This window comes from Panthera pardus, unplaced genomic scaffold (genome assembly GCF_024362965.1).
Source record: "Panthera pardus isolate Hobbes unplaced genomic scaffold, ASM2436296v1 HiC_scaffold_24, whole genome shotgun sequence".
Taxonomy (NCBI): domain Eukaryota; kingdom Metazoa; phylum Chordata; class Mammalia; order Carnivora; family Felidae; genus Panthera; species Panthera pardus.
The window spans coordinates 112,028,487-112,054,804 of record NW_026526810.1 but is presented as its reverse complement, the minus strand read 5'-3'; the positions used below and the strand labels follow the sequence as shown (position 1 = coordinate 112,054,804).

Sequence of the window (26,318 nt, the reverse complement as noted above, 5' to 3'; positions counted from 1 at the left end):
TCATAGAGCTTCATTAATTTTTTGTCTGTTCAACATAGTGGTTGTTTAAAAAAAATAGTTATGTAAATAATGACCAAGTTAATATTCTAAGTCCCTGCTTTTTTTACTTTTTTGGTTAACTGTTTTAAGAATTACTAAATCTTTTTTTTTTTTAAGTTTATTTATTTATTTTGAGAGTGAGGGCATGCGAACAGGGGAGAGGCAGAGAGGAGAGAATCCCAAGGAGGCTCTGCACTACATTGTGGGGCCCAATGCAAGGCTCGAACCCACAAATTGAGATCATGACCTGAACCAAATCAAGAGTTGGACATTTAACTAAGCCAGCCACCCAGGCACCCCAAAAATTATTAAATACTTCTGTGTAAATTTTTTTAAATTTAACATTTTTTATTTGTTTTTGAGAGCCAGAGAGAGAGCATGAGCAGGGGTGGGGGAGAGAAAGAGGGAGACATAGAATCCGAAGCAGGCTCCAGGCTCTGAGCTGTCAGCACGGAGCCTGATGTGGGGCTCAAACCCACAAACCGTGAGATCGTGATCTGAGCCGAAGTCAGACTCTTAACTGCGTCACCCAGGCACATCTAAATACTTCTATGTATACCTGGCCCAGGACCACGTTGGTTTCAATAAATGTTGGGTGAAGTGGCTGGAGAGGAAAATGACATAATCTAATCTTGCTCCTTGGCTGCTGTCAGCCACACTGCAGTGATGTCCTCAGGGACTGCTAAGGATTGAAGGGCTGAATACTATGTGTCTCTCAGCTTCCATTGGAATTGGAATTGGTCTAATTGAACTTTCTTCTTTCTTCACATTGCTCGCTCTGTGGCATTTTCTTGCCTCTTTTACTACTTTTCTCTCTCTTTTTTTTTAAGTTTACTTTTTGATTTTGAGAGAGAGGGGAGAGAGAGATGGAGAGAGAGAGAATCCCAAGCAGTCTCCACACTGTCAGCACAGAGCCTGATGCGGGGCTCAGACTCACAAACTGTGAGATTATGACCTGAGCCGAAGTCAAGAGTTGGATGCTTAACCAGCTGAGCCACCCAAGCACCCCAATCTTTTTTTTTTTTTTTTTTTTTTTTTAATTTGAGAGAGAGAGCAAGTGCATGTGTGAGCTGGGGAGAGGTGGGGGAGGAAGGGAGGGAGGGGGAGAGAGAGAGAGAGAATCTTTTTTAATTTTTTTTTAATGTTTGTTTATTTTTGAGACAGAGGGAGATAGAGCATGAGTGAGGGAGGGGCAGAGAGAGAGGGAGACACAGAATCCGAAGCAGGCTCCAGGCTCTGAGCTGTCAGCACAGAGCCTGATGCGGGGCTCGAACCCACAAACTGTGAGATCATGACCTGAGCCGAAGTTGGACGCTCAACCAACTGAGCCATCCAGGTGCCCCGAGAGAGGGAGAATCTTAAGCAGGATCCACGCTCATTGCAGAGCCCAATGCAGGGCTCAAACTCACGAACTGTGACCTGAACTGAAATCAAGAGTTGGACGCTTAACCAACTGAGCCACCCGGGCAACTCACCCACTTCTCTTCTTTACTGCCAGTTCTGCTAGTCCTTATCCCCTCCCTCTTCCGCATTCTTTCTTTCTTCTCTCTTTTTCCTGTATCGCCTTCTGGACTAATTGTAGCCACTCTTTCTTGTGACTGGGGGAACAACAAATCACGTTTTATCATCTTGTCTTTTGACTCATTTCAGCTTTTTTTGTTGCTCGTGATCTAAGATGCCTTTGTTTTCTTTTGGTCTGTGCCTGTTGTGTACACATGAGGGATCCAAGGACGGTGTCAGATAAGTGATGTGTTGCCATATTTAAGTGAAGCAGCTTTCAGAGTGGCACGTTAACGTTCCCTGCTTGTCCCCAAATGAGGGATATTAGGGAGCAAACTGTTTAGGTCAGGTCAGGCTAGATAAATGGAAATGTTACCTAGAAAGAGTGAGGATGTCGCTGAGGATTAAATTTAGTGTTGCAAGTCTACCAGCACTTCCTGACAGGGCCTCAGGGAGGTAATGTCTCTTCAGTAGATCTGTGTACTTCACAAGGTAAACTTCAGAATGAGGAGTGTAGAATTGGATTCCATGGTTGGGCGTATTACCTCTACTTTTCCGGACTGTTCTCTATTGCCTCATTCACACAGCCAACATAAATTGAGTGCCTACTATGTTCCAGGTCCTCTTTAGGCTTTGGCAGTATAAAAGTGAGTCTCAGAAAGCCCCTATCCTTAAGGAGCTCACAGTCTAAGTAGGGTAGGGGAGACACATATAAACAGACTCGTACAGGCTGATAGATCAGGTGCCATTGATGGCAGTATCTGACCCCTCTAAGTCCTAGAATGCCCGGAACTGCTCAATCCTTCTATCTCTCCTCTGTCTCCCTTCACTCCCTAAGCGAGCTTATTACCTTAAGTTCCCTGTATCCACTGACAGTTTTATATCGTCACCACCCTTGAACTCCAGGCTCGGTTATTCATCAGCCCCTGGACTTAGATGTCTAAAGATATGGTGGCTTTAGAGCCCAGTTTTCCCAGGTCAGTCCTCATTCATCCCTATTGTCCAGGTTTCATCATTAATAGTACCCCCTTTTCATTAAAAAATGCTCTGATTTGGATAAGAAGTTACATGCATCTCAGACAAACGTATTATAGTCAAAATCAAACTTTTGATTTCCTGCCCAGATCTGTTCCTCCTATAGCTTTCCTGTCTCACGAAATGGCAGCTTCATCCTATTCCCCACATCCCATTCATCAGCAAATCCTATCGATTATCTTCACAATATATCCAACCACTTCCCACCATCTTCACTACTACAACTGGTCTCCCTGCTCACCCTAGTACACTCAGAACTTCTAATGGATTCCTATCTCAATCAGTAAAAACCAAAGCCATTATAGTGGCCTGCATGGCCCTATATGACTAGGACTCCAGCTACCTCCTGACCTCTTTACTGACCACTGTCCCCCCCGCTTATTTTGCTCTAGCTGCAGGGGCCTTCTTACTCTTTGTTCATGATGCTCCTGTTATTCACATAGGACCTTTGCACTTGCTGTTTTCTCTGCCAGGGAAGCTCTTCCCCTACATATCCACATAGCCCTCTCTCACTTCAATCAGGTCTCTGCTGAAGTATGGACAAGTACTTCTCTGACTACCCTATCTGAAATAATGCTACCCCATTATTAGTCTTTATTTCCACTTTTCTTTACCATGTATCTTCTTTCATAACACTTATGACTACCAGAAGTATTTGATACTTATTGACTGATCAGTCTCCTCTGACTAGAATGTCAGTTCCACAAGAGTAGTTGAGTTTGTTTTATTCACTGCTGTATTCCCACACCTCCAGCAGTGCATGTCGTGAAATCAATGCCCAATAAACAGTTGAATGACCAAAAAAGGTTGTTGAATGAGTGGATGGATGGGTGGATGGATGGATGGGTGGATAGATGGATGGCAGGCAATACATAGACGCGTCATTTTTTCCAGGTTGGCATCAGGAATTGTTTAGGGGAATAAACAGCTTTCCCTTGTTTTGTTCATAGTGGGAAATCTTTCTAACTCTCGGACATAAAGATGGGGAACCCAAAGAGTAGGGAAGTCACTTTTCTGTTAAACTATCTGCTGTTTAATTTTTTTCCCTAGATAATCACATTTTTGCCTGGGGCAATGGTGGTAATGGTCGCCTGGCAATGACCCCCACAGAGAGACCACATGGCTCTGATATCTGCACCTCATGGCCTCGGCCTATTTTTGGATCTCTGCATCACGTCCCAGACCTATCTTGCCGTGGCTGGCACACCATTCTCATTGTTGGTAAGTGTCTCATATGTGTGGGTTGGGATGGATTTGACAGAGGGTAGACCCACACTGAAGGTACTGATGGTCACATTCTTAGAAACAGAAGTGTTTCTAAGAAAAGAGGCTGTTCCTTTAAGTCTTATAACAGTGACGCCATGCCTTGTGACGGGGACAGAACACTGTTATTTCCTGACATTTGTCATTGGCAACCTTCTGACTTTTTTAACATGATAACTTTGGGCTCTTCCTCTGCCATAGAATCGTTATCTCTAGTTGTCCACTAATTTGTTGCCTGTGTTCATGCTTTTGAGAGAAACATTCAGTACACCTTTAAAAAGAAACTAAATCAGTTGTTTTCTGCATAAGGATTACTCTATTAGGAACTAGATTATAAAAGCCTGTATGAGGGTTTCCAAGTCCATTCTATTAGATCAGTGGTTCACAACCTTGGCTGCACATTAGAATCCCCCAAGGAGCTTTTGGAAATCCCATTGTCCTGACCAATTGAATCAGAATCTCTGGGGTGGGACCTAGGTTGCTACTATTTAAAGCTTCTCAGGTAATTCCAAAGAGCAGTTAAGAAGAATTGCTACTTTACATAGTGGATGTAGTTAGGGTAGCTAGTGGTGCTTTAATATCTAGAACAGTAAGTATTTATAAAGTTATCTGGAGTGAGAGATAGCTGTTATCTCGTATATTAATTCCCTAGTCTAGTCTTCTCACTTTTCCTGCCTATAGCTGTTTCTGATGCTTACCTACTTAATATTTTTCCTCAGAGAAAGTATTGAATTCTAAAACCATCCGTTCCAATAGCAGTGGCTTATCCATTGGAACTGGTAAGTAGCAGTGTCTCAGGTACCAGTGGTTTTTCTGAGCTGTGGGTCTTTGGGTTAGATTCCATGCAGTCTCCAAAAAAAGGAAATAGGAAATATCTTTGGGAAATGAGGAATACGGTGATCAAGAGGGAGGATCATATTTTGGGTGTATTTCACAATAAGTTATGACTTTTATTACATTGTGGTCAGAGGGAGAGTACATCTTTGCCAACCAAGCATATGGAAGTAATGAAGTGGCTTGCCCAACATTGTAATGTGGCTTATGTATTGTTTCTTTCCTTACCATGCTAGGGGCTATGGTTCTATCTACTCTTTGCTTCCACCGTATTCCCAGGGTTATTCCCGTCTATAGAAATAGTTCTTCCAAACAGGCCCTCAGAATTAAAAGTTGGCTAAACTTTCAAAGCAGTTAGGAGAATCAGCCCAAAGCTCTCTGATAGCTTTCCTCTGGCTGCTTTTTGCATGGTTCTGTGTTATTTAGGACTATGCCAGGAAATTAAATCTGTGTTCCTTTTTGGTTTTCCACTTGCTCTAAAGTACCTATACTCTTTGATGTCTCGAAACTTGGATTCTGATAGTTTGTAGAATCAACACAGATAAAGACCCAGAATAAAAGCAAATTAATCCAAGAAAAAGAAAGTTGAAAGTCCAATCTAGACTTGTTGAACTCTAGTTTACACACACACACACACACACACACACACACACACACACACACACACCATACCTTTTATTAGTTTCTTTTAGTAATCTATTGCTCAGCATTTATTTGTGCATATTAATATCTGTCCCAAATGATAAAATATCTTTTTGCTAATCACAGCTGTTCTCTTACAGCATTGTTTTGCTGGAACAGTATTTAATGGAAAAAATAAGATTAAAAGCACATATCGATTAGCTGGAAAATGTAAACTCCATAAGGGCAGGGATTTGGGGGTTTTTTTATTCATTAGTTTTATCCACATTACCTAGAAGAGTGCCCGGCAAATGGTGAATGCTCAATAAATACTTGTTGGTTGGATGGGTTCTAACCATCCAGTGGAATACTGTACGAAAGTAGAAATGAACATCTACAAATAGGTCTATAATGTGAAATGTAAAAAGGAAGCTGCAGCAGACTATGTGCCTTTTTATCAAGTTGAAAAACAAGCCAGATTTATATATTGCTTAAGGATATATAAGTATGTGATTGTTTTTTTTGTTTTTTTGTTTTTTTTTTTTTTAAGAAGAAATGATAGAAGTGCCTGGATGGCTCAGTCGGTTCAGTATCTAGACTCTTTTTTTAAGTCAATAAATTTTTATTTAAGAATTTTAACATGTGATTCCTTCCTCTCCCAGTCACTGTGGTTCCCTCTGGGTCAGTATCACAATCTTCAAAATAGCCCTTTTAAAAAGAGCTTTTGTTCAGTCCACAGTTGTCACCGTTAGTACAGAGTTCTTTCTGTTGGGCTTCTTTAATCTCCACTTGAATATGGATATGCTTCAAGAATTCCCCACCTGTAATCTTTGGGATCCAGTTTTTTTACTTTGGGTCATGTTTAGGGTCAGAATAGATGGGTCTACTGGTTCTCAATTTCAAACACCCTCTAAACGTGAATGAGTTCAAATCCCATTCACCCCTAAACTAGCACAGCCTAGAACTGTACAGATTCTTGGGATATTCCAATACATAAGATTTTAAAAATTTGACCGTTAGGGTCTTTCAGTGTTTTAGCAGATAAGTGTCTTGTAGTTCTTTCCCACAGATCTAACACATAGCTCCGTGAATAAAGGAAACCACACATACACTCTATGAGGTGTTTCCAATGGAGTGTCCGACTCTTGATTTTGGCTCAGGTCATGACTTCAAGGTTGTAGGATCGAGCGCCACGTTGGGCTCTGTGCTGACCATGCAGAGCCTATTTAGGATTCTCTCTCTCTGTCTCTGCCCCTCCCTTGTTCACACGTACGGGCGCTCGCTCTCTCTCAAAATAAACTTTAAAAACTATATAAAGAAATGACAAATACAGAATTAATCAGTAGTTACATGTAGGTAGGAGGCCAGAGAAAGAGAAGGAATTCACAAGACAGATATGATACAGGTAATGTTTTAGTTCAGCACTGTCCCATAAATCGTTCTGCAACAGTGGAAATGTTCTATATGTATGCTGTCCAGCACTTGAAAAGTGGCTACCGTGACTGAGGAACTGAACTTTTTATTTAAATTTAAATAGCCATATATGGCTAGTGACTACCGTATTGGAAAGTACAGTTCTAGTTCTTCAAGTGGTAGATTCACGTTTTTGTTTTGTTAGGCGTCAAAACTTACACGTGTGTTAAAATAGTCTTTTGTATATTTCAAATGTAACATTATTTTTAAAAGCCATTTAAAACAAGCTTCGGAGCTTTTGTTGGCATCTCCAGGTCTGCTGCTTCGGTAGGATCACAGTGTGACACAGTCTGCAAGCCACTATAGCTGGTGATCGTGAACAGTCCTTTATGTTTAACTTTGGAATATACCATGCACTTACTTTTTTAGCTTTAGCAAATACATCTTTTTGGCCCATATTAAAATTTCATTCCATTTTTTGACTACACGTCAGCTAGTCTTCATTAAGATAACTTGGAATGTGCTACATGATATGAAAGAACCAGCCATCATATTTTAAAAATTCTTACAAATCGTTATCAAAAGAATTTAATGAATTTAATGGTTGAAGACTTCTCCAGAAAGGAAGTTAGTGGTGAGTTTATCTGGCCATTTTAAGAGTTGTTTGGCTCAAATGTGAAAGTGCTTTGTATTTATACGAAACCTTGACAAGCCTCGGTGGAGAATGCTAGAGTCTGGATGTATCTATTAAAGCACGGGCGGTAGATTCAATGAGCTGTGGTCGGGGCGGCTGTTCAGTAGTGCTTTAGAACATTGATAATCTGCTATGGACATAGAAATGAGTAAGTTTGGGATGTAGAAGTCAATTATCATTATAAAGATGCTGATATTCAATCTTGTATAAAAACTACAAATTTAGTCCCAAATATCTTGACACTGTTGCTACTACTTCATGCGACTCTAGGAAGCTCTCCAGGGGTCAGGGGGGCTGTGAGATCGTAAATCTTTCTTGCTGCCTAGCAAGGCTCTCTCTTTCTGTGCTGTGTATCTGTCAGTGGTTCAGAGTGCTAGCCCAGGAGGCGGCGGCGGTGGGGGAGAAGAGGAGGACAGTCAGCGGGAATCTGAAACTCCTGATCCAAGCGGAGGCTTCCGAGGAACAATGGAAGCAGACCGAGGAATGGAAGGTTTAGTCAGTCCCACGGAGGCCATGGGGATCATTAGTGGGGCCAGCAGCTCCTGCCCTGGCTGGCTTCGAAAGGTAATTCCTTTGGCAGAGGTATCTTCGATAAAATAGCAGACCCTTTACAGGAACTAGAAAGGAGCCGTCAGAATCTCTCCGTGTCCCATGCCCTGTTCAAGCGTTTTGCAGTAGGCATCGAGGTTTCTGACTTCCACCTGGAACGAAACTACCAAACCTCTAATTCTTTTTTCTTCCTGACAAGAAGAGACACAAAATGTTCTCATACCGGTATTAAATGAATTTAAATTAATAAAACCTTCCTTGAAGCAGTCTTTGTAATGCATGTGTGCAGATTAAGCTTAGAGATTTTGTACTGTGGTTTGTAGAAGTGGACTATTGGGGCAGTTGGAATGTTGTACAATAGAGAGGTTATGAATGTTGAAGTGCGGATAGTAAAAATGTTGGAGTATATTTAGATGGAAAGTGGGCTACAACATGTGGCTGGGCAGAAAAAGATGGAATACCTGTGCAGCAGGATCCCGTTCTCTTAGAAAATATGTAAGGCATAGAAGAGTATCTGCTATGAAGACTGAACACAGTATTGCTCATTTTAACAGTGCTTATTTAGGAGTGATGGAATTGCTGGTCTTTTTGCCCATCTGGATTTTGTCATTTTCTGTATTTTGTCAAACTACATTGTAGTTTGTGAAATTTATATTTTTACATAAAAAAAAAAATCTAGAGATTTAGTTTCCTGTGTAAGATGACGAAACTTGATAGCCAGTTAGGAGTATGAATGCAAGAGGCAAGAGGCACTGTTGTACCTAACGTTTCAGCCTGGGCATTGGCCTCACTGCCATCACCTTCAAGCTTCCCAGCTCGAACAGACTGTGTAAAATAAGTGTGTCAAGGAGATGTGCCACACACTCCAAACCATGTTCTTGAATTTGAGTTTGAATTCAAATCACTGTTACTCCTCTGAGGAAGGGATGTCCTATTGACAGGCCCGGTGAGCTGAGTTGTACTCACAACTGTCATGCCCCACTAGGGGGTGCTGATGTCGCAGCAGAGTGAAAGCTATAGCAAGATGGGAATTTGGGAGAAGGAAAATAGATGGCTCAAACAGAACTGATGAGATTCTTTGTCTTATACATAGGAGCTGGAAAATGCAGAATTCATCCCCATGCCTGACAGCCCATCTCCCCTAAGTACAGCCTTTTCAGAGTCTGAGAAAGACACCCTGCCCTATGAAGAGCTGCAAGGACTCAAAGTGGCCTCTGAAGCTCCTTCGGAACACAAGCCCCCAGTAGGAGCCTGGGTAACTGAACGTTTTGCCTTTGAGTCACAACTAGGTAACCAGAGAGCTCTCTCCACTTCTCCTGGCCTGTCTCCTCTAGCTTCCTCAGTCTCCCACTGCCCTGAATCAACTCATTATACTGTCTGCTCGGCAGTGCTTAAAGCTTCTGTCCTAGGCTTACCTGAGTTGCCTTGGAAAAACATTGACCCTTTCACATTCCTGACGCACTAACAGCTCTCCACATCAGAGGACTTTCTTTTCTCTTTGCCTCAGAAGTACCAAAATTAAAGTTCCAAAATTCAAATCCACTTTTTCTTGACACTGCTAGTGTAGGTTGGGGGCTCTAAATATGAGTCAGAAATAATGCTTGTAGTCTCGTGAGGGAGCCACACACGTGTGCCTAACCTTGGTAGAAATCAAATTGTGGTAAGTACCTCAAATGTAAACCAGGGGTCACCAAGCTTTTTCTATAAAGGGCCACGTAGTAACTATTTTCGGCTTATGGACCATGCAGTCCCTTTTGCAACTACTCAACTCTGTAGCATAAAAGCAGCTGTAGATAATACATAATGAATGAGCATGACTGTGTTTCAATAAGACTTCATTTACAAAAACAGGCAATAGGCCGGATTTGGCTATCATTTGCTGACCCTTCCTATAAACGAAGTACAGTGGAAGAAAGGAGAGAAATCCAGACTAGAAAAGGTGTAATAAAACCTTTGAAACTTTAAGGTGAACATTTAAATTCCTCTATCAATTAACTTTCTTGAATTATTTTGGCAGTCCTATTTACTGAACACCTTTTAAATCTCTTCTAAAGTGTGATCCACTGCATTTCATGAATATTGACCTGTTGGGTCACAGTGTTCTCACTGTGATCAGAAAGACTTGTTCCAAACCATATCCCCCACTTCAGCATTTTAAATGGGATGATAGCCATGCACTTTAAATTTAATTGCCAAGTTCTCCAAAACAGGTGATTGTTCTTTTTACGTTAGCATAATGGAGACTGAGGCACTGAGAGTTCTCTTGCTGTTATGTTAGAGCCAGGTGCTACTGTAACCCCAGCAGCTTTCTGTTTCTCTTGCATTTACTTTGTGTGTGTGTGTGGTTTATCTTTTTACTTTTAAAGTAAGGTCCGATAGTATTTCGAGGAAGGTTGGATTGGGGAGTTGGGATAAGCATGCAGAAGCACCTGTGACCTCTTTCTTCTCTCCTTAGCCACCTCGGCTGAGTCCTGCAGAGACCTGTGCTGGGAAGGGAACGCCATTAACTCCTACCTGTGCCTGCAGCACTCTGCAGGGAGAGGTTGAGAGATTGCACGGGCTGGTGTTAAAGTGTCTGGCTGAACAACAGAAGCTACAGCAAGAAAACCTCCAGATTTTTACCCAACTACAGAAGCTGAACAGGAAATTAGAAGGAGGGCAGCAGGTGAGAGCATTAAAGGAATAATTCAATTTCTAACTGTTTTGAAGAGTAACAGAAACAAAACACCCAAGAATTGAAATAGACCTTTTCCTTTGCAGAGACTTATCTTTTGATGATGTAACTTATGTAATTAATTTCAGCAGCCCTGGGCCTTGTTCAGGCACCTCGGTTAGATCATTTTCATCACTTTGTTTTTTGTTATTGTATATTTTTTCTTTTATTATTTTTTTTTAATGCTTATTTATTTATTTTGAGAGAGTGCACATGTGAGTGGGAGAGGGGCAGAGAGAGAGAGGACAGAATCCCAAGAAGGCTCCGTGCTGACAGCACAAAGCCCGACTTGGGGCTCAGTCCCACGAACCATGAGATCATGAGCTGAAATCAAGAGTTAGGTGTTTAATTGACAGAGCCACCCAGGCACCCCTCTTTTACTTGTTACTATGAAAAACTTTATAAACATATAGTTCAGCGAATACTCATAATCCACCATCTAGATTGAACAATTGTTAACATGTTTCAAAAGTGTGTGTGTACATTTAAAATATGTGGGGGTATATATCTGTGTGTATTTAAAATATATGTGGGTATATGTGTGTATACATATTTTTTATTTTGCTAAATCATTTTCAAATAGATTATAGAAGTCATAACATAGCCCCTCTAAATACTTTCTTACACAAATCCAAAAATAAACACATTCATTCTCCCAGCTAACCACCAAACTACTATCACACTCAACACTGATATTCTCAATTTTCATCCAGTACCCAATTGATAGTCGAATTTTCCCAGTTTTCCCACAAAAATGTCCTCTATAACTTTTTTTTTTTTATGAGTCCAGAATCCAGTCAAGGGCCCTACATTACATTATCACATTGTTATATCTCTTATTTTTTTTTTATCTAGAATACTTCTTTCTACTACCATCACTTTTCTTTTTTTTTCAATATATGAAGTTTATTGTCAAATTGGTTTCCTTTTTTTTTCAATATATGATTTTTTTTTTTCAATATATGAACTTTTTTTTAAAATTTTCATGGCATCAATTTGTTGAAGAAACAGGGTCGGCTCTTTAACAAAATGAGCTACATTCTGGATTTGTCTTTTCTTCTTAGAACGTTATTTAACTTGTTCTTTTGTCACCCTGTCATTTCTATAAACTAGGAGTTAGACTTAAGACTTAATTAGGTTCATATTAAACATTTTTGATAAAAATAATTTCAATGCTGTTTGCATTGTTTTTCAAGAGCCATAGCTCTTTTAGCCATTAGTTCTATTTAGAGTGAACCAGGACTGGGAAATAGGGTTCAACCCTTGGCTTTGCCATTTGTCAGTTTTGTGTGTCTGGACAAATTTGTTTCTGTGAAACTTGGTTTCTCACCTAAAAGGGGCAAATAATACCATGTACTTTGTTATGGTTGTTTTGAAGATTAAATGAAATCATGTCTATGAAAGGACTTTGGGAAGTAATATACTCGAGGCAAGCATGGGGTGATTGGCAGCCGTGGCAGGCAGGAGGATTGTTTGGCTTAGGGCTGTCTCACTTTTATTCATTGTTAATGTTTATTTATTTTTGAAAGAGAGAGAGCATACACGTGCATGCATGCGTGGTGGAGGGGCAGAGACAGGGAGACAGAGGATCCAAAGCAGTCCGTGCTGACAGCAGCAAGCCGGGTATGGGGCTCGAACCCACAAACCACAAGATCATGACCTGAGCTGAAGTCGGACATTTAACCGACTGAGCTACCCAGGCACCTCATGGTTGTCTCAGTTTTAAAACTTAGAGTTCTGCATTCCAGAAAATCTTACAGTCCTGGGCAAACAGTTGGTCACCCTGCCTGCAGCAAGTGTAAAGGTGTTGGCTTTATTTAAGGTAGCATTATTATGGTATTATCTAAGGGTAGTATTACGAGCTTCTCACAAAACTGTGGCCACAGATCCTTACAAGTCAACATTGAAAACCTAGTCCTGGACTGCGGTGACTGGTGGCAGTATTGTTAATGTGGAATTGTGTTTTGTTTGGACAGGAGGGGATGCATTCCAAAGGAACTCAGACAGCAAAGGAAGAGATGGAAATGGATCCAAAGCCTGACTTAGATTCAGATTCCTGGTGCCTCCTGGGAACAGACTCCTGTCGACCCAGCCTCTAGTCTCCTGAGCCCGTATGGCCTCCAGGAAACTGGGATCCAAAGAACTTCACAGCACACTTACTGAATGCAGAGAGCGCTTTCCTGGCTTTGTTCACTTGCAGACAAGGAGTGCAAGGCGGAGGCTCCAAAGCACTTTCCGTGTACACTTGGAAAGTGGCATTGCCTCTTAGATAGGATCTAGGAGTGGTTTTGTTTGGAGAATGGAAGGGCCCCACGGCCCTGGCTTTGTCCTCAGTGACTGCCATAGCAACAGCAGCTCTGTACCTCATCTGGTGATCCCACCTTTGAAGAGGAGACACAATGCTCACCTTAATTTTGCTGGTAGCAGCTTATATCCCATTTATCATTTCACCATTACTTGGAAGCTGCCTTGGGAATTCAACACCAGGCATTGCACCTCTGGGTGGAGGAGGGAAAAGTGTAAAACTTGAGTGGGCTGGAACCAGGTGGGGCCCATCCAGGGTCGTCTGGAGAGCGGTGAAGTGGTAAAACCCTCTCAGGAGCCCTGAGTCTGGGAAAATACGTCTGGTGGAGTCAATCTAGGGCTTGTTTTCAGAAAGTTCAGTTACTTTGCGCAGCTACATGCTTTAGGAGGAAAAGCGGGCTTAGATTGCTTTTCCTCTGAGGGTCGATTGAATTTCTTCAGTGAGGAGTCAAGAAAGAAGGCTAGGTCCCTCCTCATCACACAGCTGGAGTTTCAGTCTGTGGCCGATGCAGGTAGGATTTCCTAACTTTAGAAGATGCCTCTAAAAAGTGAGGTGCTTCATCGAGAATTGAGTCAGTGGGGCAATAGAACAGCCTTAAGAGAAAACCATGAGGGAGAGAGGGCCTCCTGTAGCTGCCTCTACTTGGTATCTTTAAGAAGGTCTAGAGTGCTCTGCCTTCGTGGCTCTTAGGGTTCTAACCTTGACTTCAGCAGCCCCAACCACTCCCTTTCTGTATGTCTAGTCAGTATTTTCCCCTTTTGGTGTTTTATGAAGCCATATCAATGAATCTGTATCATCTTTCCTACTTGAGTGGCCCAAAGCCAGCACCAAAACCTGGTAGTCCCTGAAGCCTAACAAAACAGGCAGAAGCCGCCAAGTGAAAGGAATTTGGCTGAGAGCTCCGTTCTAATCCCGTAGTCATTATGTCCTTATGGACAGGAACGAACCAGCTTTCCCAAAGAGAGAAAGTGTCCTCAAAGCTTTTGATGGTTTTACTTAAGGATATGAGCTTTAGGTTTCCACCTAGCCTTATGCAATATTCTGTTAGCGTTTGGGGTCATAGGGGCTGCCTTGATGAGTCTCACATCGTGCCTCCCTAGAAACAGCTAAATTAATTTGTGTTTCATTTTCCCCAAACCCCAAAAATGAATGTTTGATATCTATAATATTTTGGAAGGACCTGTGCAATGGAAATTTTGCTATTTCCCTAAAACTGGTGGCGTAAAGGCTCATGCTTGGGGAAGACCCCATGGCTGGGGATGGGCAACTCTGTTCAATGGGATCTTCTTTGGTTTGATGTTCCCATTGTTTTCTCAATTCTGGGAAGCCTAGTACAATGGTACTAACGTAATCACTAAAGCCTTTTCTTAAAATAAGAGAAGGGGCCAACCCCAGATTAAAGTTACAAGTTCTGGGGACTTGGGGGTTTGCTGTAAACCCTAACAATGGGTTTTGGTTCATCATGTAAATGCACCTTTGATTTTTTTAAGGGCTGACTGGCCTTTCACGTTCCTGTATCCCTCAGACTCACCATCTCAGCAGGCCTGAGAGGCAGGCTCAGTTTGGGTGTTAATCCTGAGTATTGGTTCTGCTGTGGAACGGAGGAACAGGGGCACATTGCTGAGACAGGGATGAAAGTAAGCATCAGAGGGAGGGGGAGAGCCCTGCTCTTGTTCCAGAGGGGAGCCATTCTCTAGCAGGGGAACACTGGTCATTTTCTCTAGCATGTTCCCTTGGGAAGTCTAGTTTGCTGGTAATCTGGCTGAGAATCTGAGTTCTGTGCCTTAGAGACAATTTGCACTTTCCCAAATTGTGCCTGGGACAGCCATATGATTTTTCCCACCAAATAGCTATGCAAGTAGAAACCAGTTCAAAGGTGGCAGCCATGCATTAGATAAAAAGCGAAAGGTTAGGCAGCAGAAATGCCTTTGAATGGTTTTTTTTATAGCTAATTCTCTTCAAGTTTGTCCTGCCGTTCTTTCTGCAGCGCTAGGTGTTTTCAGTTTTCGAGTAGTATTGCTTTTGAGTTACAATATAACCTGAGTTACTCCGCTGCTCTGACATTGTTGCTGAAGAACTAGCTTATTGTTAGCCAGATGTTTGAAAGGTTGAGGGTGGAGTGGTTTGGCATTTCTGTTTTAAATAAACATTTAAACTCTCAATCAGTGCTATGCCTGCTCACAGACCTTAGTCACTGGGGATGAAACACCCAGATTCTAGGCCTTCATGAATCTTTGATTCCATGAGTCTTTATATAAATAAATAAATGACCTTGTAATAGAAACAACACAAGGGACATTTGCACAAATAATCTTTTGCTTTTTTCCAGTTTCTTTTTCTTGCTAATAGAATCGTTTCTGCTGCTACAACTTTTTTCCCCAAACTTCTCAAGTGCTTAAAATGCAGAAGGAAGGGAAAAAATGAGCCACTGAAAGAGGAAGGATCATTTCTTATACTTACCCCTCAGTCACAGTGGACTTTTTCAAGTGATAATGTGTGTCTATGTTTATAAATCTGTTTTCCGTCAAAGAGGGTGAACTGTATTTGGTCTCCCTGGCATAGCCAAGTTATCACTTCTCTTGGCTGAGCATGTCATTAAAGTTTAAAGCAAAAGCAGCCTTAAACTCAAATTTCATTTGATTTGCCATATATTTGGAACCATTCATAAGAGAAAGAACAGCTCTGGAGCGAGGATGTATTATAAATAAATTCTTTCAGATGAGTATCCCTGGGCCTCCAAAGTAGTATTATTCATTAGTGTCAAGGCAGGCTGGGCTGTAGTCAGGACTACAAAACATGTTCCTTCCTGCCACAAAGCCAAAAATCATTTATTACTTCAATGATTAACTATGGAAATAAACATGCTGATCACTAAACCTCACAGAATCAGGAACATTAGAGAGAAAAACACTTTATCACATCTGCGCTACCTCCTTTGTAGTTGGGAAGAACGATAAGTTAATGACCAAAAGCAAATGTTGGCCACAAGGTACTAGGCTGCATTAAATACACTGCTGTTAGGAAATACTCTCTCAGCACGTCTGCGTATACTTTTATATGAAGTGAGTTTCACCATGAGATTATTTTCCCCATTGTTTATTAACCTTTTGAACTTTAAAATTCATAACATTTGCATGTACTGAAGTTTCTTGGATAAAGTAGTATAACACATGGACATTAACAAGCAGCATTTATTTATCCACTATTATTCTCTGCTATCCAGGAATGGACTTAGATAGAAAAAGGGTTCTGACCTCTTCCCAAAGATCAGATCAAGCTAAATTTAAAAGACTAATAGATATTCCTAATATAAGCAAGGCCTAAACATGTTGAGAGTGGAGGGAACACTAAGGCATTGACTATTTTATTTCTCTAGCAATGTAAGAATGAATAACTGCTTCCTGTGTCTAAAGACAGCACTCCCCACACATACATTTGTTCCCCCGGAGGACCCTGATCTGTGAACTTAATAACATCATTCAGGGATCCCAAACCCAAGTGCCTGTTGAGCCAGGCAGATAAGGCAGATAAGGCAAATAAGTGAAGCAGGCCAGGAGGGGCTGTGGTTATCTGAGTGGCGAGCCTGTCTGAAGGACACTCAGTGGTGCTATGCAGGGTTGCTGGCCTGGTGTTTCCAGAACTTCTGCCTTTTCAAGAGATTCTCCATATCCCAATTTTTATTTTTATTTATTTTTAATTTTTTTTTTAACACTTATTTTTGAGAGAGAGAGAGCACGGGGAGGAGCAGAGAGAGGGAGGCACAGAATCTGAAGCTGGCTGTAGGCTCTGAGTTGTCAGCACAGAGCCCGACATGGGGCTTGAACCCACAAACCATGAGATCATGACCTAAGTTGTAGTTGGACACAGAACTGACTGAGTCACCCAGCTGCCCCTCCATATCCCAATTTTTAAATGTCAATCCAGTTTCAGTTCCGTACCAGCCAAATAAAACACATCTGTAGGACAGAGCAGTCCATAAGCTACCACTTTGCGGCCTTGGCCACAGCTCATTCTTGCCATCTATTGCTTTTACCATCAAGTGTGAAACTTATAATTTGTACCTCACTAGGCTTGCCTGGGGAATGAATGTATATATTGGTTTAAATATCCACTGTGTGTGAGGGTTCTTCAAGTGGCCAACCTAAAGCTCCATTTTGTGATCCCTCTTTGCAACAATTAGGAAGAACATAAAGCAATTTAATATGTACTGTTTTTTAAGTATGTAAATTTTTTTCAGCTTCACAGCTAAAATTTTAAATTCATATTTCATATTGGTCTGATCTGTTAGCCCAATCAGCAGAAGCTGCAGAGGAAATGGAACAAGAGTGAGTGGCCATTTATTGTTTAGTAAAATATGGCTTTATTGTCTGCCTAGTCACATTGGCCCAGGTCAGGTTGGGTGTTTTTTTTTCCAGTATTTTTTTTAATGTTTATTTATTTTTGAGAGAGAGAGAGTGGGGGGAGGGGGGAGGGGCAGAGAGAGAGGGAGACAGAGAATCCAAAGCAGGCTCCAGGCTCTGAGCTGTCAGCACAGAGCCCGACGCAGGGCTCGAACTCACGGACCGTGAGATCATGACCCGAGCTGAAGTCGGACGCTTAACCGACTGAGCCACCCAGGCACCCCATTCTTTTTCTTTTCTTTTAAGTTTATTTATTTTTGAAAAAGTATGAACGGAGAAGGGGCAGAGGGAGAGGTGGACAGAGGATCCGAAGCAGGCTCCAGGCTCTGAGCTGTCAGCACAGAGCCCGATGTGGGTCTTGAACCCGCAAACCGTGAGATCGTGACCTGAGCCGAAGTGGGATGCTCAACTGACTGTGCCACTGAGGCACCCCTCTAATATTTGAAACTAACAATTTGAGTGATGGTCTCAGGACCATAATCAGATCAGTTATTTCAGATCTGTCGTGCAATCTTCATCCTATCTGAACTGATACTACCCCTGACAGGCATTACCTTATCACTTCTCCCATTTGACCAATCTAGGACTTCCTCTTTTTATTATTTAATTTTAATCTCCAAACCCCATTTATTGAAGGTCTATTTATGAAGGTTACTTGCAGTATGCACAATTCTGCATAGGGAAAATTAAAAAGATCTGGTATCTTTTTCATCTGTTTACTTGCTAAGATAGATGTTTGCTGTGGTGTAATGGGAGAGGGACGTGTGCCACGGGAATGTCTCAGCTTGCTTTGATGGTAGATTTTGTTCTCATTTGAAAAAGCCATACAAGCAAACTGATTTCAAAGCAGAATGCTAGCAGTGGCTGAAACTGAAGTTTCTTCATTTTTTTTTTTTTTTTTTTTGACATGAAATCCATTAGAAAAGAACAACTACTGAGACATACTGGGTCCTCCCCCCCCCCTTACCCTGTAAAGCACATAAAGATGAGTTTCCCTTTAGTACACAGTAACCACAGGAGGATTTAGGATATACTGGCACCCTAACCTTACCGACTTGTATTAGCTTTTGGCAGGACCATGCATCAGGGAGGTCAAGGATAAATTTCCATTTGCCTTATGGCAAAATCGTATTATCTTTCATAAGATACCACCTGGGTGATCATGATCCTCTGACCCAACTCAATGTAATGAACCAACTTCCTGCAAGAGAAGAGTTAACTGGAACCACAGACATACATGCAGAGGCAGTGGCAAGAAGGCAGAGCGAATGCAGGCACTTAACCAGCACACATCACAAGTCGGGCTTGCGAGAAGAGAGCTTTAATGTAGCTCGCTCGCCTCTCGAGTGTCTTCCTTCAGCCATCCGTTCTTAGGGCAATAACAAGGCACTCCAGCCTGAGCTGGTAATTTAGTGGGAAGCTGAGGCTTCCTTTTGCCTCCTGCTGCTTAGCAAAGGGTCTCTCCTCACTGATTGAAGCTCTGCAGGCAGATGGGGGAGGTATAAAACTTTTAGTTCTGTTTTCCATCAAATTATTCTACTCCCATTTACTGCTGACGAGAAGCAGAGCCTTCTGAATTATCAAGGAGGCTTCCACTGTTGTCCGCTCAACTGGGATGCTTCCTTGGAGGTGGAGGCCGGTTCTTGATGGTCTTACACTTGGGAATGTGCCGCTCGGCCACGTTGGGGGCAAAGCGGCGACTACAGTGAGGACACTGAATATAATCTGGATTTTCTGCAGGCAGGATAGGAGGCAAGTCTGAGGGGTTTCCACCTTTGGCAATTACCTGCTGGACTTCTCGAGCCTGACGGAGGGTACAGATGAAAGACTCATGCTTCTGTCTCCAGTTGCTCTTCCGAGGAGGTTCAGCCTGTAAGGAGGAAGCCTGGTCATTCACCTTGGAGTTTACCTCATCTCCTGAGTCGTCATCAGAAAGACAGCAAGGAAATGTAAAGGGTGTTCACCCATAAGGTCAAAGAGAACAGGAAAGGGCAGCAGAGCTGACTTGCCAGAGTGGAGGCACTTAAGCTAAGGGCCTGCCAAGGAGGATAGTACTGGGAGGCTCGGTGCTCACGAGAATGTGCATGGCAAGAATAAGCTGGATCCCGGGGCCCCTCTGCCATCTTGCACAACCAAGTTTCCATCACTTCCAGCACCCTCACAGGAGAACAGGGCTTTATTCTCTGGAGAAACTGAACCAGACAGGTTGTGGACTCAGGAAGTCCGGGCACAGTGGCGAACAGGGTTAATATTGGGACTGAGAATTGGGATTAAGTGCAAGTGTACGTGGCAAATTACGGAACTGTCGGTTTGTTTCCCCCACTCTGCTCCCAGGATATCAAACACATTGGCACCCTTGTAGGAGACAAGAGTTCTCCGGATGCACCAAGCAGTTGAGAGAAAAGCCATTAGATGCTGACCCTGAGTGACCCCAATGCAAAGGTTCACTGTTTGATAACCCTAATATGAACAAGCCTCACTTAAATATGAATGGACAGCCTAGGATCACCAGATATTTGAGTAAAGCTCTAACAAGAGAGAAAAAACAACAAGTACACGAACTCATTCCTCCTCCCTCAGGAAACAGCAACAAAGCAGGTAAAAGAAAACTTACAACCAGAGAACCAGAAGGAACTATTATAAATTAAAACTATGATATGGGAATGCAAGCTGGTGCAGCCACTCTGGAAAACAGTATGGAGGTTCCTCAAAAAACTAAAAACAGAACTACGACCCAGCAATTGCACTGCTAGGCATTTATCCAGGGGATACCAGTGGACACATGCACCCCCATGTTTATAGCAGCACTATGAACAATAGCCAAAGTATGGAAAGAGCCCAAATGTCCATCGATGGATGAATGGATAAAGAAGATGTGGTATATATATATACAATGGAGTATCACTTGGCAATCAAAAAGAATGAAATCTTGCCATTTGCAACTACGTGGATGGAAGTGGAGGGTATTATGCTAAGTGAAATTAGAGAAAGACAAAAATCATATGACTTCACTCATATGAGGACTTTAAGAGACAAAACAGATGAACATAAGGGAAGGGAAACAAAAATAATATAAAAACAGGGAGGGAGACAAAACAGAAGAGACTCATAAATATGGAGAATAAACTGAGGGTTACTGGAGGGGTTGTGGGGGGCGGGGAATGGGCTAAATGGGTGAGGGGTGTTAAGGAATCTACTCCAGAAATCATTGTTTCACTATATGCTAACTAATTTGGATGTAAATTTTTAAAAATTAAAAAAAAACTGTGATAGCTAAAAATAAAAACAAATGTTGTAAAATACTGTCATGAAAACTACTCCAAATGAGAAAAAAGATCAAGATAGAAAGTAGATAAGATTACAAAATTAAAAAGCCAATCCAAGAAATCCAACACCTGACCAATAGGAGTTTCAAAAAGAACAGAAAAAGCACAAGGAGGAAATTATTAAAGAAATAATTACAATAAACATTCCTAGAATTAAGGTGACTGCTCATGAAATTGAAATGGCCTACCAAGTATCCAACGCAATCATTGTAAAATTTCAGAATTTCAGAATAGAGAATCCTGTAAGCTTTCGGAAAAAGAGAAACACCAAAAGAGGTTTCATATTGGGCAGCGGAAGCAAAACAGGATCAGATTTCTCAAAAGTAACATTGGAGGCTAAAAGCTAGTGGAAAAAAATTCCTTAGAAGTTCAAATAGAAATTCATTTTCTACCTAGAATTCTATACCTGGCCAAGTCATCCATCAAATATAATGCTATTATATAGATATTTTCATTCATTCCGAGACAAAAAAACATGCCTCCCAAGCACATTTCTTGAAAGCTTCAGCAACGCAAAGAGTAAGGCAAGAGAAGGAAGACATAAGAAGCTGGAAATGGGACCCAACACATAAGAGGAACAAATAGAAATCCTAAAACAATAGGTCTGCACCAGGTCTAGAGAATAACCAGTCCAGACTGGTACAGGAGGAAAAAGGGTGGTGGGAGGGAGGTTTCCAAAATTAAAAAAAAAAAAAAAATCAAATTGATGGATTATAAGAGGTGTTTGAACATTTACAAAAACATTAACAGGTGTCTGACATCAGATGGATCATTTAGGGGAAAAAACTAGAGACCGGTATGCAAGAAACCAAGCAAATGAAAACATGAGTCAACTACTAATTCCAGGTGCATGTGGGCAGAGGCAGAATTTGTTCACTGATGAGTGAACAACATTTATGTGGTTATTATAATGGAAAAGCTGATTACTGGTTTAACGCAAAATTGTGATTCCACTACAATGGAAGGAGAAGGGAAAGAGAAAAGTAAGAAGAGAGGAGATGTGAGAGAAAGCTTTACCCACAGCACTCATAAGAGGAAGTCAACAGATGATGTGTAAAATGGGTTAATCAAGAAAATAAGCATATTGAGAAATATGGAAATACATATCGAAAAAGTCATCTTTCAGAACTGAAGGCTGCTGCTGGGGGCCAGGTTAGGATGGAGGGGTGAAGCAGGATCCTGCTTATCTACCTTATACGTCACTCAGTACATGATTTTTAAAGTGTATTCAAGTATGATTTAGATTAATGTAAAATTAATTCTTCAGAAGAAAGAAGGCAAGTAGCCGCTTGGTGATGTGACATCATTAATGATGAATAACAGGAAGAGATATTATCAAAGGAAAAGGATCCTTCAGGAGAGAGTCTTACTGAATGAAACAGACAAGAAGACAAGAGAATCTCAGTGTTAGAGATGGAATCCAGGAACTTTAAAGAGAATTGAATTAGGGAGAAGTTCCTCAACTATATGATAGCTACACTGAATTCATCCTATTGATGAATTACACTCATCATTGATGAGGGAGATAAGAGGGAGGTAAGAGGGAGATACAAACCACTCAGCTTCCAAAGCCATAAAGCTTTCGAATAAGACTTGGGACATTCCAAGGAGCGGAGCGCATCTCAATCTAGACCCTTTCTGCTTTGGTGTCCTCAGTGCAACATACTGCCCCAAATGAGTTTCCACAAAGCTAGGGGGTCTGATCTCAGAAACTCAATTCTTTTGCTTCACTCCTAATGTATTTAGGAATTTAAGAAACACAAGATTCTTTTAGGTGCTGGCCAGAAATAACCGCTATAGTGGGACAGAGAAGACCCCAGTGGGTTATTGGGTTGACCAGAAAGAAAACAGGAAAGAGCAGGAAAACTGGTGATCATATCATTATCTGCAAGAGCAAAATGTTGGAAACTGGACCTCAGGCAGATTATCTCTGAACCCAGAAGGGACTTTCTTGTGGTGATCTTCCAAATAGTACTGAAAGAAATAACTACCAATGACTTCTCCTAACAGCCACCACATAAGTTTGAGTTTTCAAAGGCCCCAGCAATATGCATGGAAACTGTAAAGTGCTTACGGACAAGACGTGCTAGTGCAGCAAAGGGAGTGTTGAAAAGAAATGAAAACAGAATATGCTTTCATATTTTTTTAGAAAAGTAGAGTTGGATGGAGCTTTGAGGTCATGTGGTCTAGGCTTTCCCAAACTTTGATCATTTGCCTACCACTTTCATTTTATTCCCCTTACTATAGATCACTTCATATTTTTCTTTTAAGTTCATGATTCCTAGACACCACAGGCTTCATACGATGTTATATTTTTCTAACGCACACTAAAACTACTAAAATAAAAAGCGTTTGCCAGCACGCCACACTTTGGCAAACACTCATTGAAAAACCAAGGGGCATAACCTTGGCGGTGTGGTGGACTGATCCATGAGACAGACAATCTTCTCCAGATCTGACTGTCCAGATGTGCCTGTGAGGTACCCCTAACCTCACCACGGAAGTGTCTCATGGTTTTTTTACAACCTAGTTTTTCTGCAGTTGGAATGTTAATCAAAAGTGCAAACTTAATTGTGTTTTATATACTTACTAAGAAGGTATATCAAAATTGAGCTAATCTTGGAAAAGTAGATATGGTTATGGAGTTAGTAACAAATCCTAATCTTGGGAGCTGGCAGAACATATATTGCAAAGAGCAAGGAATTCTCTCGGGGCGGGGGGGTTGAACAGCTGCATGGTTTTTCCTTATATTTTTCCCATCTTTTACATTTTCTGTAGTAAACATTTATTACTTTTATAATCAATAGGACATAATATTTTTTAAGTCTAGATTTTGAAGTCATTCCAACCCAGATTTATAGGCTGACTCAGCCATTTAAAGCCTTTTGTGATCTCAAGTAAGTAAAATTCTCTGAGACTTGATTTTTGAATTGATAAAATAAGAGACCGTGAAACCCCCAAAGGGGTGTGGTGGGGGTCTTATGAAAAGCTCCCATTACAGTGCCTGGCACGCGGTTGTAATCAATAAATGTTCATTCTCACTCTCTCCCTATATGACACATGAACTTTTTCTAAAGAAAACTGATATAACAGTCCCTTTACAATGATCCCCACTCAAAGTCAAATCCATAAGGCCCTGCCCTTGTTACCTGGACTGAGGCCGATCCCTTCCAGTTCAAGTACTGCTCTAGTTCTGTGCCCTTGGCCCGGGCCTTGGAGGAGTCAAACACTTTCCTCTTGGAACTCTGCATCCTGCTGCAGGCGTTGGAGTGTCTCTCCAGTCTGAGCAACAGGAACATGCGTCCACAATGGCTACATTCGCCAAGTTCTGGCTCCTCGGTAGAACAGCTGGAAACTGAGGAGTCTGGTGCCCTAGACAGACTAGAATTGCTGGTGGATCCCCGTGAAGCACGGCCTGGCACTCCTGAAGACTGAGAGAACTCTTTTGGTGGCCCTGAGACTAAGTCTCGGATTTTGTTATTGCTCGCCACCAGTCTTTCCCTTTTGAGCTTCTGTATTCCATAATCAGAGAACTGGAGTGGACTAGAATTTTCTTGAGGCCATCCTCTAGTTTCATCCTCTCCCCTCTGTCTGCTGAAGACCTCCTCAGCCCCCAGTTCTGGGGAGAAGGTAGATTTGTATGTGATGTTGCTGTTACCTTTAACTCTCCTCCTGGGGAGTGTCATTCTCTGTAGCTCTCTTTTTTCATTTTCCTTAGCCTGTTCCTTTTCTTTCTGGATCCTTCTGAGTTCCTCCTCTGTCTTCTTCAGCTTTTCCCTTAGGAGGGTCTCTTTTCTTCGGATTTCCTCCCGTAAGCTCTCCCCTGCAGCTTCTAGTCTTTGGATCTGCACCCGTTCAGTCCTGTTGGGATGTGCCACGGCCCTCTCCTCCTGTGTGGCAGCAACAGCACAAACCCCAGATGAATTCTCCCAGTTCCTTGAACCAACGCTGCTGTATGGAAACCCTCTTGGTTCAGGTGGTCTTGGAGAGACATTCTGGTCCCCATCAATGGCAGCCTCACTCATACTATGAGACTTCCTGTGGAACACAGGTTTCAGTGGGTATGCCCGGTCCACCCCAACTCGCTTCTTTGTAAAGGGGATGAATTCCTGGTTATCTGCTTTGGGATACCAGGACTGAGGATCTGATGAGTAAAACAAACCCTTTGCTTGGCCCTGGGGACTGCTTCTGGAATCCTGCTGGCTGATTCCAACACACTGGGGATAGGAGTAGCTCCAAGCTTTGCTGTACGTGTTCCATTTGGAGGGAGTGTAGAGATTCTCCGGCATCAGCTCTTTGTTGCTCAAAAGCTTCTGCTGGAAATTGTTCCTCGGGTGCCCCATTGAGGACCGCTGAGAAGAGTCACCTTTTTCACAGGGCTCTTGCTTAGCTGAGAGGAGCCCTGGAGCTTCTGCTTTATTATATGGGAGCATAACGCCCACAGGCAGATGTGGCGCCAACTGGAGACCAGCCATTCAGGGACTGGACTGAAGCCTAGGGGAGATTTAAACCAGATATCTGTAAGGAGTTTGTCTGAGGTTCACCCCAGCTGCTAAAGTAAACTGTTTCCACATTTGTCCTACCTACATATTCTCTCGAACTTCTTAGGAACAGTGGTGTTGGGTATGCCAGAGCTTTCCTCCAATAAGCATTTGGTGAATGCTTATTATTTCCTGTGGGTACTTACTAGGTCCTGAGAATAGAAAAACGAACGTGACACGGGTGTTCCTGCCACCTAGCTTTATTCCAGTACCAGCCTCTGCCATACACAGTGATGCTCCTGCCATACGCAGTATGGATGGGTGGAAAGATTTAATGGCAAGAGCTATCGAATTGAAAGTCAAGGTTTAGGCCTGTGACACAGCACAAGCAGCTTCCCCTTGCTGGCTCGGTTCTTCACCCATAAACCGAACGTTTCGCTCAGTTACGTGACTGGCATTTAGGGACCTTAGGACTCTGAATCCAGCCCTATCATTTCACAGGTGGGTAAACTAAGGCCCAGAGGTAAGTGACTGGCACAAGAGAGCTCTCAGGGCTTGGCTCTTGCTGGCACCGTGCTTGACTCCAAACACAGAGGCCGCTCAGGGCCTGCAGCAGGTGCCTGGCTGCCAAACTCTCACCCAAGAAGTCCCGGCGGTGCGGACGGCGGAAGGTCTGTAACCTGAGAGCTGGGGGCCACCTGACCTGGCCGCTGCAGCTTTTAGATCCGGAATGCCGAAGTCACGCTCTGTGCTACGAGGTCAGCCGGGGCGCCCCCGCTGGGGATTCCGCTGTGGGAACAAGCCCTCGCTCTTCTGTCCATGGAGCCCTTGGGGGGGTCGAGGCGCTGACCCCATGTCTGTCCCCCCCTTCCGCGTACCTGAGTCACTGGCGACCGTTCCTGCTCAGGGGAAGCACCAGGACTTAGTTTTCCAGACCAGACCCCCACCTCAACCGACCGCCGCGCAGGCGCTCTCAGGTGGCCTCTGTTATTCCCGTTGCCTGGAGACGGGAGCGCGTGCGCGCCCCGCCCCTTCTCTAGCCGCGAACGCAGCCCGGCCAGCGCGCGCAGGCGCAGTCCGCATGCGGTCGGGAGCCGCCCGCGGGGGGAGGGGGGTGTGGTCAGTTTGAGTGTCACTTGACCCGG

General features: G+C 42.6%; 2 protein-coding genes and 1 non-coding gene across 5 annotated transcripts in view; 1 reads left to right on the top strand and 2 right to left on the bottom strand.

Moving 5' to 3' along the window:
- NEK9 (NIMA related kinase 9) overlaps positions 1-15,691 on the top strand; it is a 39,439-nt gene extending 23,748 nt beyond the window's left edge. The window contains exons 17-22 of the mRNA XM_019427192.2: positions 3,625-3,795; positions 4,557-4,616; positions 7,761-7,963; positions 9,042-9,203; positions 10,404-10,613; positions 12,638-15,691. Of these exons, the coding sequence (XP_019282737.1) occupies positions 3,625-3,795; positions 4,557-4,616; positions 7,761-7,963; positions 9,042-9,203; positions 10,404-10,613; positions 12,638-12,760 (929 nt within the window). The 3' untranslated portion in view covers positions 12,761-15,691. The remainder of the gene's footprint in view (positions 1-3,624; positions 3,796-4,556; positions 4,617-7,760; positions 7,964-9,041; positions 9,204-10,403; positions 10,614-12,637) is intronic.
- Positions 6,336-6,466, bottom strand: LOC128773343 (small nucleolar RNA SNORA18). The gene has a single exon (XR_008417609.1). It is a non-coding gene; the product is annotated as a small nucleolar RNA SNORA18 (small nucleolar RNA).
- A 2,974-nt stretch (positions 15,692-18,665) lies between the features above and the next one.
- ZC2HC1C (zinc finger C2HC-type containing 1C) lies at positions 18,666-26,163 on the bottom strand. Of its 3 annotated transcripts, none has more exons than XM_019427188.2 (3): positions 25,276-26,163; positions 23,842-25,186; positions 18,666-19,236 (listed from the first exon to the last, which is right to left on the bottom strand). In XM_019427188.2, exons 2-3 carry the CDS (start codon positions 25,165-25,167, stop codon positions 18,973-18,975), a joined length of 1,590 nt encoding a protein of 529 aa, XP_019282733.2. In that variant the 5' UTR covers positions 25,168-25,186; positions 25,276-26,163; the 3' UTR covers positions 18,666-18,972. The 3 variants fall into 3 exon arrangements, with proteins under 3 accessions (XP_019282733.2, XP_019282731.2, XP_053745595.1); XM_019427186.2 differs by having other exon boundaries at positions 26,052-26,161; XM_053889620.1 differs by having other exon boundaries at positions 23,842-26,163.
- Between the last annotated feature and the right edge of the window lie 155 nt (positions 26,164-26,318).